Raw genomic sequence first — 13,159 nt, 5'->3', positions numbered from 1 at the left:
AGTAGTTTGTGCAGTGGAGTGTTGGTATTAACCAAGGGAACTGAGCCCAGAAATAAAGCATTGATTAGAATGAAGGATTCATTTCTTCTTCACAAATTCTTGGTGTTCCTGAGCTGCATAGAATAGACATTAAATACACATATGCTCAATAAATCCATTATCTCTCATCTAACCACAGATTACAAGACTGGAGATGTTTGTGGTGTCGAGCGATGGTCCACACTGCATGTCGTCCACTTCACCCCACCCGCTGTCCATTAGGTCCTTGCCGTGTCTCCATCGTCCCACCAACTGCACTCACTACTATAGGTATGATCCATCATTTGCACCTGCTAGTATCAGAGCCATCACCCTCCACACTCACTGTCTTGGGTACAATCATCACTTGCACTGACCAGTGTAGTACACAGCCCAACTACACGAATAACATCTATATGTATGTTTCATAATTTGTACTCACTGCTATAGCTTCCTCGTGCAGCTACTGTCAGTAGTTTCAAAGCGTTATATGACAAAGTGTGCTGGGAAGATGGGACACTACGAGCGTAGCTCTCATCCTGTAACTACACTTAGGTAATTACAGCAGAGAGTGCAGCTACAGCACACACTCAACACTGTAGAGGTGTTCTACATATTGTACCTCCTATGATTTTCTGCCAAACATTATAATTTCAAAAGCTTGGTTTCAAGCTGGCGCTGTCATTAGAGTGCACTGCTGGTGACTGTGCTTTTGTTATCAAAATATTTTGGTTCCCATTGTTGGAAAAAGGAAGCCCGTTAGGCTTATCAAGGTCCCCCTAGGCCCTAAGACGTTCTCTAAGATGCAACCTGCAACAGGTGTCTAACTCATTGAGTTGAACAGAGACTTCTCTGTCAGTCCTTTGACTTCCCCCACCAGTCCTGGAGTTCCCTTGGTAGTCCTGGGCTTCCTCTGGTAGTCCTGAAGCTTCCCTTGGAAGTTCTAGGCTTCCCTAGCAGTCTTTGGATCCCTTATCAGTTCTGGGGCTCCTCAGCAGTCCTGTGATTTCCCCCCTGGCTTGTCCTGGGGTTTCCCTGGCTGTCCTGGGGCTCTCCTGATAGTCCAGGGGGCACCTCTCTCAGTTGTGTGGCTTCTGCAGTAATCTTGGGGCTTCTATGGCAGTTCTGGGATTCTCCCTGGCTTCTTCATAGACAATAGGCTTCGTGGCCTATTGGGTGCTCTGATGGCATATTGGTTTACTCTCCTGTCTCCTGCAATCATATTAGTTGTATAGCCATTACCTGGTGCAGCTAATATTGGTGGGTAGTGGGTGCTTTGCTTGTTCAGAGTGTTGTTTAGCAAATCATTGTAAAACTTCATTCAAGAGGGAATTTAGATGTTTTGAAATGTTTGTGTGTGTCATATTGGTGATTATTCTAGGTTGTGAGATTGATCTCAGCTCTCCCTGAGCCCAACTGTTTTAAGACAAGGCATGTTTTTAAAAGGACCTTTTTCACATAGGTAGAAAAGTCATCCATTGAGTAACATGATTTCAGTGCCCTGGGTGAGCCAGTGCCACAAGCTAGGGAAGCTACCAAGCGGTTGAGTCCAGAAAACTGTCGTGGTATAGCTCTCCACATCTTTATTATTATTTTTTAAATTAATTTTTCATTTTATCATTTAAGTAGTAATTATAAATACAATTTTAAATATAGACACAGTAAATTTAATGGTATTGATTACTTAATTTTTTAATGCAGTACAGTACTATATTTATAATGCAGTTGAAAACGCTGTCATTGAATAGAGGGAATCATTGTTTTATTGTATTGTGCACCATTTCTTAGAAAATACCTGTACTACTAATTAATAAAATATTTTGACAGGGACGGATGAGTCATGGGAAGCGACCCGACCTCAGGGCTGCTCACCACTTCTAGTATTTGTTAACAGCAAAAGTGGCGACAATCAAGGTGTAAGGTTTCTGCGCCGCTTCAAGCAACTCCTCAACCCAGCACAAGTATTTGATTTAATGAATGGCGGACCAGTGTTAGGGTAGGACATGTATGGTTCTTATTTAATTGATAATTTTGTTTGGAACTCTATGTACAGTACTTTTCTGTGGGGAGCCCCTACGGCTCCCTGGAGCTTATCGGGCTAATGTGTGTTATGTTAGACCGGGACATTAGCTAAGGAGTTCAGACCTACCAGGGACCAGCGCCAGAACCTGGCCCCTTCAGAGAGGTTTCAGGGAGCAATGGCCCTGGAAAACCCCATATGGTTGGGGGTTTTCCTTATCTGCCATCGACCGGGGTTAGGCACCCAGAAAGGTAGGCGTAACAAAACAAACCCCACATGGTAAGAAACTACAACAAAAACCGAACAGAGAGGTAGAAAACTCCCTACAATCCCAAGGAAACAAGCAAACAAGCAAACATCACACTTTACTGCCGCGCCGATCGTCCGCGCAGCCCTCCCCACCCCGGGAGGGGGAGGGGGGAGCCCCGGACCTACCGCGCCGGCTGCCAAGCTCCAGTTCGTTCGCTAATGTCAACCGGGATTGACGCTTCTCTGGCCTCAGTTTCCTAGGCGGTGTTTGCCTTGTGTGGCGTTCACTGCCGTGTGTTGTGGTGTGCGGTGGCCAGGAGTACTTCATCAGTGCCGGGGCTGCATGTGCTTAGTGGCTGACTTCCCTAAGCGCCCTGTGAGTACTGCCCTTGCGTTACAGGGTTATCTTCCCTGGGGCGTTCGGGAACCATTCCCGTAGAGGTTCTTGCTGCTCGGCATTTGCCTCGCCCTTGGGGCCAGCTGGGGCTTGGGGCCCTTGTTTGGCCCTGGGTAGGGATTGGTATTGTGCTGGTTAGGGCGTCAAGGTGTTGCGCAGCCTGCCACCTAAGCGGCGGCCGGTTTCTGTTGCCTCTGGAGACGGTGTACTTTTGCGGGGTTTTTCTTTTGTTTTTCATTTTCTTGCCTGGTGGGGGTCTGCCTAAGGTGGTTATAGTTCCACTGGTAGTGTTTGGCGGCCCTCTGCTAGGCCCCCGTGCTTGTACACGTCTCGGGGGTTTTCAGTGCTATCATCTACCCTCTTGTTATGTTTGGGTTTCTTAACCGGTTAGCAACACCTTGCCCGGGCTTCCCGTAGTTGTTACCCTACGGGCCCTGGAAACCCCTGTCTGGGCTCGGGGGACCATTGAATGTGTCTTCCGGGTTCCAACCCGTCTTGTACGGGATCGTTGGTTGCTGTTCCCTTGTCTCCGGGTGACAGTCGCCATTTTTACCTCCGTCATGCTGCCTGTTGGGTCACTGACACCTTGACCCGGAGTCTTGCGAGTGATTCTCTGCTTGTTCTCCAGTACTCTCCTGATGTTATTTCTGTTCAGAGTACAGGCGGCATCCGTGTTGCAAGCTAGGTTAGGTTGCTGCAACATGCTAGGTTGGTTTCCCACTCGAATGCCCCGTGGCCGCCCCGTTTGGTTAGGTGCTGCTCGCCCCTTTCTCTCCATGTTCCCGGCTCCGGACCGTCTGCGTGTTTCTGGGTCGGGGCGGGGTTCAGTTGCGGCAGAGACTCGGGCGGTTTTCGGGGGATGCCCCGTTCGGGTTGGGGACGGAGGTTTGAGCCTGTGCCTCCTGCCAAGGCTTCTGGGTCTTACCAGCGGCCCTTTCTTGTTGCCTTTCCCATGGGCTCTTGCTTTTCTTTCAGGGCGGAGGGCTTGGAGGACGGCTCTGCCCCGGGGCCTCTGTTGTTGGTTCCCGGGGCTGTGGGGGATGCCTACTAGCAGTTCTGGGGCGGTTTTGCCCCTTCAGGGGTTTTTCTGCTTTTGGGCGTCGTTTTTCGCCCTTCCAGTCTGCTAGCTTCCCACATTTGCTGGCGTGTTTTTGTGTATTAAGCGTCAGTCACAGCCCCTGCTGGCGGCCATTTTCGTCTGCCGGTTTCCCGGCGTGGCCACCAGGGCGGCGTTGCGGTTTGTTTACATGCGTCTGGGTGTGCGAGCGAGCGTCTCTGGTGAGTTTTCAAAAATTTTGCAGGGTTTTTGTTCTCCTGTTGTCGTTTCTTTGTTTTTCTGGTGTTTTCTTGCTGTTGCCTGTTCCTCTGGGAACGTTTGGGTGTTGATTTTGGGTCTGAGCCTCTGGGTTTAGGCTCAGTGCCCCTGGCTGGTATGCTTGCTCCCACACCTTGCCCCTCGGTTTTCGGTCTGTTGGGACCGTTTTCCCAGGGCGTTCTGCTGGGGTCTGTGCTTTGCCTTTTAGTGGTGTTCTCCGCCGGCAAATGTGGTGGTTTGGGCTCCCCCTGGTTCGATTCTGGGTTCCTTTGGGTTCCTTGGTTTCGTTCTGGAGGTTTCTTCCTCTTGGGCCCCCTTTTGTGGGTTCAGGGGACTTTGTTTCCTCGTGTGACCCGGTTCTGCCTTTTGGGGTTCCGGGGTCTTCCTGGCTTGCAGACTGAGCTTTTTGGGTCTTGGCACATGTTGTGGTTGTGCTGGGGCTTTGTGGTTTTGCTGTCGAGGTGGGCCTTTTGATGCAGTTTTGTGCCTTCTTTGCCTGGCCGGCGTAGTGCTCTTTGCCACTAGTCGGCGGCTTGTGCTTTTACAATGTGTCCTCACCTAGTTGTGCTTGTGGGGGTTGGGCTCTGGCTCCTTGGTCCTGCCTCTCAACCGTCCGTCAACAGGTGTATTGGTTCCTGTGCCTCTTGGGCTCTGTCGTGTCTACATGTGACATTGTATGGGGGTCAGCCTCGTTACTTGTGTGAGGAGTCGCCACATTACTTCTTAGTGCTTTCCCGTTCCCGTTCTGACACTCCAAAAAAAAAAAAAAAAAAAAAAAAAAAAAAAAAAAAAAAAACTAATTCTATCTGTGGCTCTTTTGGGTACTCAGTTTCCACCTGTGTCCCCTAGTGCGTGTGCCCCTGGTGTTACATATCCTGTCCTTCTCAACCCTGTCGATTCCCTTGGGTATCTTGTATGTGGTGATCAGGTCTCCCCTCACTTCCTCTTCCAGCGAAGTGTGGTTTCATTCCCGTAGTCTCTCCTCATGACTTCGGTAGTGTACTTTTTCTTTCTGAAGGGTTCTGTTCCCTTCTCTGTTGACTGGGCGCTGGGGGAGCAGCTTGCTCTGTTGCCTCTCGCTTGGTCCCGCTGTTGGTGGGCGCTTTGGGTTGTCTTCCGGCCTCTGCTGGCGTCGGAGGACGGCTTCTCCCCCTTGGGGGGGGTTCAGGGCTGGCGGGGTGGGCTTCTTCCCTGCGCTTCGTCATTTCCTCTTCGTGGGTGCGTGGGGCGTGGTCGATCCGCCCCATCCTTCTGGGCTTCCCGTCTGCTCTTTGCAGTCATGAGCTTTTCCAGTCTGCAGTTCTTCTGGACTACTACCGTCTGCGCCCTGGATCCTCTGCCCTGCTCGGAGGACTGTTGTCTCCTGATCGGATTCTGTTAGGGTCGGGTGCATGGATGGTGGACCTGGACCTCCAGGTCACTTCTTGGCACGTTCCTCTCCAGTTTTTCTGGGGCTAGCACGGTTGGTAATTACCTATGTGTACTTACCTAAGTGTAGTTACAGGACGAGTGCTACTCTCGTGGTGTCCCGTCTTCCCAGCACTCTTTGTCATATAATGCTTTGATTATAATTGTCATATTGTCATATAATGATTGTCATATGTCATAATGTCTTCATATGATTGTCATACAATGCTTTGGTGTTGGGGCTTCAGGTTTGCTGTTTTTATTGCATTCCCTATTTTGTGAAGGGCACTTTGTATACTCTTTGCATCTTTACCGGATCTTAGTGCCCTGTCTGCGTCTGAGATTCGGTGTCTGGCCTACCTCGACGACTGGCTGGAGTGGGCTCCCAGTCAGTCCGCTTGTCTGCTCGCCAGGGGATGGTCCTTTCCAGATCGCTGGGTTTGGTTTCCTGGTGATCTGGAGGTTTTACCTTCTGTTTCCGTCCCGGGTTCGGACCTGGGCCTTGTTTCAGGCTCTTGGGCCCCTCATTGTCTTCCCTCCAGAAGTGTTACTGTGGCTGTGGTCCCGCCTTTGGCTGTTCAGGAGGGGGTCCCGGGTTGCTCAGCGGTTGCTTGGGCGGTTGTGCGGGAGTTTGCACTTCGGCGTGCTTGTCTGCCCGCGGAGTCGGGTTTGGCTCCGGCGTCGGTTGGTTCCTACGGAGACTCCACTTCCGCCTCTTGCATTCCTTGGGTTCCTCTGGGGATCTGGTGTTGGTGCTGCGTCACCAGCTTCCTCTTTGGGGTTTTCGGGGTTCCGTGCCTTGGCGGCTCCCCGAGCCTTCGCTCGATGTGTTCACGGACGGGTCGTCTCTCGGCTGGGGCTTTGTGACCAGTGCTCACCAGGTCGGCCGAGGTTGATGGAGTCTGTCTGTCCGTCGGGCTCACAGCCCGGTTCAGGTGTTCATGGCTGTCTGGTTTGCGCTTCGGAGGGTTTGGGTCACTAGGTACTCTACCGTTCAGCTCTGTTTGGACTGTTCTCTGGTGGTTCTTGCCGGAACCACAGGGGGTTTGGTTAACCGTGTGGTTCGTGTCCGGGGTGTGTCCTGCGTCCTGGTGGACAGCTGTCTCGGTTCATTCCTCTTCGTGGGTTGGCCAGTCGTCGCCGATTCGTTTTGTTGGCTCTGTTGGGCTTATGGACTCCTGGCCATGGACGTCTTCGGGTCGGCGTGGTCTAGGCGTCGCCCGTTTTGTGGCGCCCTTCCCACCTGCGAGGACTTCACGGTGGAGGCTTTCGGCAGGCCTGGTCGAGGTGGGGGGTACCTGTACCTCTTCTCCCGGTCCAGCTGTTGCTTCGGGTTCTGGCTCAGTTGCAGCCCATTCCCACGAGAACAGTCCTTATGGTTCCACTGTGGCCGGCCCGGCCTTCTTTTCAGACGCTGCTTGATAGGTGTCCGTACCCGGGGCGTTTTTCCTGAGGCTTCGCCTCTTTCAGCAGGCCGAATCGGTCCTGTCCGTGACTGGTTCGGCCTTCTCTTTGGCTCTTCGCGTCTGGTATTTTGACGCAGGTATCGCCATCTCTATAGTGTTCAGGTGGCTTTGTTGACGGTGTCCCACCTGCGAGCTTCGTCTTGGAGACTGTATGACGTTTATTACGTCTTCTCGCGTTGTGTTTCCCCTCCGGCCTGCTCATGAGTCGCCTGAGCCATCCTGGTCCTTGTTCAGGGTGCCTTCTTCTCTTCCCCTCAGTTTGTGGTAGCCCCTTCGGTTTCAGTTTCCTCCTCTTTGGTACGGGTGGTAGCTTTGTTGGTGTGCAGCCTTTCTCTGTCCTGGCGACGGTCGAGACGGCTGCTTTCCGGAGGGGTTCTTGGGGTATTGGTACTTGTTTGGTTTGGCCGGGGGGTGCGTCCTGTGTTGTCCAGTTGTGCTTTTTGCTGTTGCCGGCGTACCGTGCCTGGGGATGCGCTGTGGTTGATCCGGTTCCTTCGTTCCCTGTTTTCAGGGCTCGGGTCTCCCGGGTCGTCCGCAGTGTTTTCCTTCTTACTGCGGTCTGTCTTTGCGCCCGTGCTGTTCAGACGTTTACAGCAATTGCTGCTGTGTTGGTGACGTCTCGGGCTCATTTCGGGCGCAGGGAATTGTGGGTCGCACAGGTTTTTGGCCGCCCATCCATGTGTGCGTCTGTTCTTGGGCGTTCTTGTTGCCTTGGGTCGCAGGTTTGCGACCGGTTGTCTTGGCTTTGCGTTGCAGAGTTTGTGGCGGCCGCCTCCCGGGTTAGCCCTTTCTTTTCCTTCTCTTTGGGTATGAAGCTCCAGGGAGCCGTAGGGGCTCCCCACAGAAAACCAGCGTTGAATGTAATGAAACGCCATTTTCTGGGTGAGCCCCGGAGGCTCCCTGGAAACCCTCCCTCCCACCGGTCGGCGGTTTTTCGCGTTGGTTGAGGCTTAGCTTCCGAACTGGAGCTTGGCAGCCGGCGCGGTAGGTCCGGGGCTCCCCCCTCCCCCTCCCGGGGTGGGGAGGGCTGCGCGGACGATCGGCGCGGCAGTAAAGTGTGATGTTTGCTTGTTTGCTTGTTTCCTTGGGATTGTAGGGAGTTTTCTACCTCTCTGTTCGGTTTTTGTTGTAGTTTCTTACCATGTGGGGTTTGTTTTGTTACGCCTACCTTTCTGGGTGCCTAACCCCGGTCGATGGCAGATAAGGAAAACCCCCAACCATATGGGGTTTTCCAGGGCCATTGCTCCCTGAAACCTCTCTGAAGGGGCCAGGTTCTGGCGCTGGTCCCTGGTAGGTCTGAACTCCTTAGCTAATGTCCCGGTCTAACATAACACACATTAGCCCGATAAGCTCCAGGGAGCCTCCGGGGCTCACCCAGAAAATGGCGTTTCATTACATTCAACGCTGGTTTTTTGTGGCTGTTAATTTGACTTTGACTGCTGCTGTATTAATGAAGTATATACAATATTTAATTACACTACAGTATTTGGTTGTTTTAGTGTTTTGCCAAGTAGGTTATTGTACAGTATTTTCTTCAAAGTTGTAATTATTTTTGGGTAGCCCTTTGTGCCTCCTTGAAGATCTCAACTCCAATGTAGGTGTCATCTGCCAGGCCCCTCACAGATGTACAGGGAGCTGTGACATTTATTCATTGCTTTCAGGATCAACATTTCCTTGACTCCATTTCACATGCAGTTTTGGGTGTTGTTCTTCTCTGGCGTGCGTTGCACTGCCTTGGCTTACTTGGTCTTTGGCCTCCTTTTCTCTCATTCACTCAGTTTTGGTGTTACCTACGAGTTCAGCTTGTTTCTAGTTGCTGGTTCTCGAACCTTCAGCCTCGGGAACCAGCAACAAAGAAACGAACAAGATCTGGAGCCTCTAGCTCCAGTTCTTGGCCTTTTGCTCGATTAAGCCATTTCTTCATTTGCTGCTGGCTCCTTCTTTTCTGGCAGAGATTTGGATGGTTGGCCCCCTGTGTGGGGTCCTCGTGTCTTTAGGACTCATTTGTTCAGTTAGGGGTGCTTCACCTGTTGTCAGGTGGTTGCTTCTACCGCACCCTTTGTACCATCTGTTCTACCTCAGTGACTGCCTCATAGGTTGATCCAGTCTCATGAGTCCCCTGTTCTAAGATTTTTTCCTCTTTGGGTCATCTGCAATGATTCTTTAATTGCCAGCCAGTGGTCTTTCTTCATGCCCGTGGGGTTCAGAAGGTTGCCATTTTCTTGGCAGTCCTCTTGTCCTTGTCCTAAGCTGTTGTTTGGGCATTGGCTTTTCCAGTCATCATGGCTTAGGGCAGCCCTGTTTCCTGTTGTGATGCCCAGGCATTGGCAGCCTTGTGTGGTTTTGGCTCACTGTGATGTTCGGGTGTCTCTTCTTCATTGTTGTGTATCGCGGTTCTGCCTCCTCCCTGGCACTTGTGCATTGACTCTTGTCCATGGATAATTAGCTTCAGGGGAGCTACACGATGCTCACCCCTGAAAACCAGCATTAAATGTAATGAAGTGCCAATTTCTGGGTGAGCCCTAGTGGCTCCCTGATATCCTCCCTTTCCCAGGGAGTTGGGTTTCTTACATCACTATTTGAACTGATAGTGGAGTGCCCTGTGAGCCATGGCCTGCCCCCCCCCCCCCCCCTCCTCGCTCCAAACAAAGGGGAGGGTGGGACGATTGAGTGAGCCCTGGTTTATACAATTTTCGATCACCTTGTTTATATAGTTCAGGGAGCTCTTTGACTTTTTTCAAGTTTGTAAATCTCGGAGGCAGCCAACTGTGGTTTGTTTTGTCTCGCTGACTTTCTTGGTGCTTTCTTCGGTGGTGGCAAATATGAATAGATGCCATGGCTCCTTTCCCCCTCTGTGAGAGGGGCCAGAATCTGGCTCTGGGTCCCTGGCCCAGAGAACTCTGTGACTGATGGCACCTGGTAGATGACACCTACATTGGAAATGGTAGCTTCAGGGAGCCACCAAGTCTCACCCAGAAATTGGTGTTTCATTACATGCAATGCTGATTTTGTATTCCTGCCTTGTTTCTGACCAGAATCTTGAAAGTGCAGCTTTGCATTAACTTGAATCCTTCAAGAGTTATGTATGCTCATAAAAAGGATGAATCAACTGATTATTAACCACAAGGCAAAGCCTAGGACTAAAGTTAGGTCAGAGAAATGGCTGCCTTTGTGTACATGATTGGTGCTACCAGGCAGACCATGAAGACCAAGCAGTTAGCTGGCTGGAAGGCTCTGGGGCAGAGAAGAAGTCCTCGTTCAATATGGGTAGGGGGGGGGGCTGATGACTGAATGGACAGTGCTCGGGGTTCATAGTCCTAAGGGTCCAGGTTCGATCTCTGGAGACGGAAACAAATGGGCAGAGTTTCTTTCACCCTGATGTTCCTGTTCATCTATCAGTAAATAGGTACCTGGGAGTTAGACAGCTGCTACGGGCTGCTTCCTGGGGATGTGTGTGTGTGTGTGTGAAAATTAAGATTAAGGACTTGCCTGAAATGCTATGCATGCTAGTGGTTGTACAAGAATGTAAGAACTCTTGTATTTATAAATAAATAAATAACTGAGACAGGAAGGTGTCCTTCCAAGGGGGAGGGAGGGGGGGGGGGTAGCAGTTGTGAAAATGATTGCAACTGATGATGAATCTTGAAACCCTGGTGGGACCTGAAGGCTCACCTGGTTCCCCGTCGACATGGATGACCACACCTGGAGAAGGCCAAGCTACACCTGAGCTAAACCCTGACCCAGCTCCAAAACCCTCGGATGCCTTGAAGCCAGAACCAGGGGAGGGAAAGACCAGAAGCGAGGCAAATCACACTCACAGGGAAAGGAAGAGATGGCATGAACTTACTCCAGGTATAGCTCACCAACACCTCCAATTCTGGGTCCCTAAGCACCACAAGGGGCCAACTCTGGGGCATCCAGATGATCAATATGCTATGAGTGCATAACTCAGCAAACCTAGTTTGCAAAGTGGCAGCTGGCTGAAAAGCTTCCAATTGGGAAGCAGAATCTGTAAGCACAGATACCCAGTGAAAACACAACTCACAGAACTCAGGGTTGCAGTTGTCACCCATCTATCAGGCAGCATGGTGGGGGCAGAAAGAATGGTCATTGGTGGCAATTATGATAAGCACCCATCACACTCGCACTTGGCAAGGATGGAATCGACAGGTCAATCAATAACGGACCATGCCAGAGACCTGCAGGAGATTTCTAGGCCTGAAGGTGGCTAACCAAGCAGAAAACTCAGGCACTTGGGATGCTTGCAGCATGCCATGTAAACAAGCATGCAAACCGCAGTGCATCCCATCACAACCAAGGAACACTCCCAGTCAAGGGTCCAAACAGACGGATCAAATATTGGTGATTAGCTCAAGGTGAGGCTCTCCACTGCAGTTGCCAGACCTCTAGGGCAAATGCATGGGCATTGTTAGCGGGCACCCAAGAAAAAAAAAATAGGCCATGCAGCCCGAAATGTAGCAAGAGCCAAGCCTTCATGACAAACCAGATCAAAAAATTCATGTGAAGCTGATACTAAACCACAGAAACAATATATAACACAAACAATACACAAAGCAAATGTGTGTTGTCCTGCAAATTCTCTGTTGCAGGACAACAGAGCCCAAGATGGCCGGCACTTAGCTTGAAGCGGCGGAGCCTGCCTACAACTGATAGACCAGGACACTATAGGCAGATGCAAATGTTGCCTCATCAGCAACAAAACTGAGATGAGGAAGTCAGCTGAGGGCTGGGGCAGGGTTGCCTGCTGGTGTTAATCAGGAGTAATGAGTCTTGAGCCACTTTGAGTGAATTCCTTGTTCTTTGTGAATCATTTGCAGAGTTGTTTGGTAGTTTTGAGGCTTCAATTGCTGTGAACTCTCCAGTTGTTTGTAAAGCTTCACTGACTTTCTGGAGGCTTTGTAAGGTCAGGTGGTTATCTTCTTGAGGTTATCTTGAGATGATTTCGGGGCTTTAGTGTCCCTGCGGCCCGGTCCTCGACCATGCCTCCACCCCTAGGAAGCAACCCGTGACAGTTGACTAACACCCAGGTACCTATTTTACTGCTAGGTAACAGGGGCATAGGGTGAAAGAAACTACCCATTGTTTCTCGCCGGCGCCCGGGATCGAACCCGGGACTATAGGATCACAAGTCCAGCGTGCTGTCCGCTCGGCCGACCCCTCCCTGGTGAATTGCCTCCCTTCACCCCTCCCTATGATTTTTGTTGCCACTAGAGGCAGCTAGTTTATTGTGCACCCCATACCATTCCTGTGAGTGGTAGCGCAAAAAGGAAGAGGGGGAGCCAGATCCTGACTGGTCTCCAGGAGGCCAGACAACTTTCCAGACTGATTTGACCTATGGTATAGAGCAATGTCAGCAAGATGGCTTCAGAAAACACATTGCAAAAGATATCTCAACAAATGTAAAGTGATCATAAATATTTGTGAGGGAGTAAATGAGCAGCCCACTCCTCTCTGGTTAACTTCAGGTGGCAGTGTGCCAGCACACCCCACAATACAAGTGTATTAGTACTGTACAAGTGTATTAGTACTGTACAAGTGTATTAGTACTGTACAAGTGTATTAGTACTGTACAAGTGTATTAGTACTGTACAAGTGTATTAGTACTGTACAAGTGTATTAGTACTGTACAAGTGTATTAGTACTGTACAAGTGTATTAGTACTGTACAAGTATCTTAAATGGCATTACAAAATTAGCTTATTTCTAAATTAATTTGTATTGTATTGTGTATGCCTATAGGAGTTAACTATGCTATGTTTTGTTTTATCAATACAATACAGTACTGTATAAAAAAGTAACAGGACTTTCAATTAAGCTTGTTAAATCAACTCCCAATTTTACTTCCATAAAATTAAATGGCATTTTATTTTGCCATTTGCCATTTTGACAATTTTTTTTTTTTAGCATGAATCCTTATATTCAATATATTTATTTTCAGGCTTCGTCTTTTCAAATGTTTCAACCCATTCAGAATATTAATATGCAGTGGGGATGGCTCAGTGGGATGGGTCCTTTCTGAAATTGACAAGTTGCATATGACAGTAAGTTAATTTTGTATTTTTCTGTACTTACATTTATAAGCACAATATTATATAATTTACATACTACTATATTTCTAGAGATGCTTCCTTATTGGCTTCCCAGAACTTATGCACTAGATCTCCAGGGCCAAATGCAGCACACTGGGCATCTGTGACACACTCCTGGCCTACCGGGATCAGGTACCAGAATCCTGACCGCCCAAGAGGCAGGGGAAACTGAGGAAGT

The 13,159-nt window shown here is 50.0% G+C and overlaps 1 protein-coding gene across 5 annotated transcripts in view; it reads left to right on the top strand.

The window, feature by feature from the left end:
* Positions 1-13,159, top strand: part of LOC123774185 (diacylglycerol kinase delta) — a 252,562-nt gene that overhangs the window by 144,692 nt on the left and 94,711 nt on the right. For all 5 annotated transcript variants that reach the window (XM_045768342.2, XM_045768335.2, XM_045768355.2 and 2 more), the window contains 3 exons: positions 179-309; positions 1,846-2,014; positions 12,831-12,933. In XM_045768342.2, the coding sequence (XP_045624298.2) occupies positions 179-309; positions 1,846-2,014; positions 12,831-12,933 (403 nt within the window). The remainder of the gene's footprint in view (positions 1-178; positions 310-1,845; positions 2,015-12,830; positions 12,934-13,159) is intronic.

Source organism: Procambarus clarkii, chromosome 10 (assembly GCF_040958095.1).
Source record: "Procambarus clarkii isolate CNS0578487 chromosome 10, FALCON_Pclarkii_2.0, whole genome shotgun sequence".
In the NCBI taxonomy this organism is placed as follows: Eukaryota; Metazoa; Arthropoda; class Malacostraca; order Decapoda; family Cambaridae; genus Procambarus; species Procambarus clarkii.
Note: the sequence above shows the minus strand (reverse complement) of the source record. Positions and strands in the feature narration are given on the sequence as shown.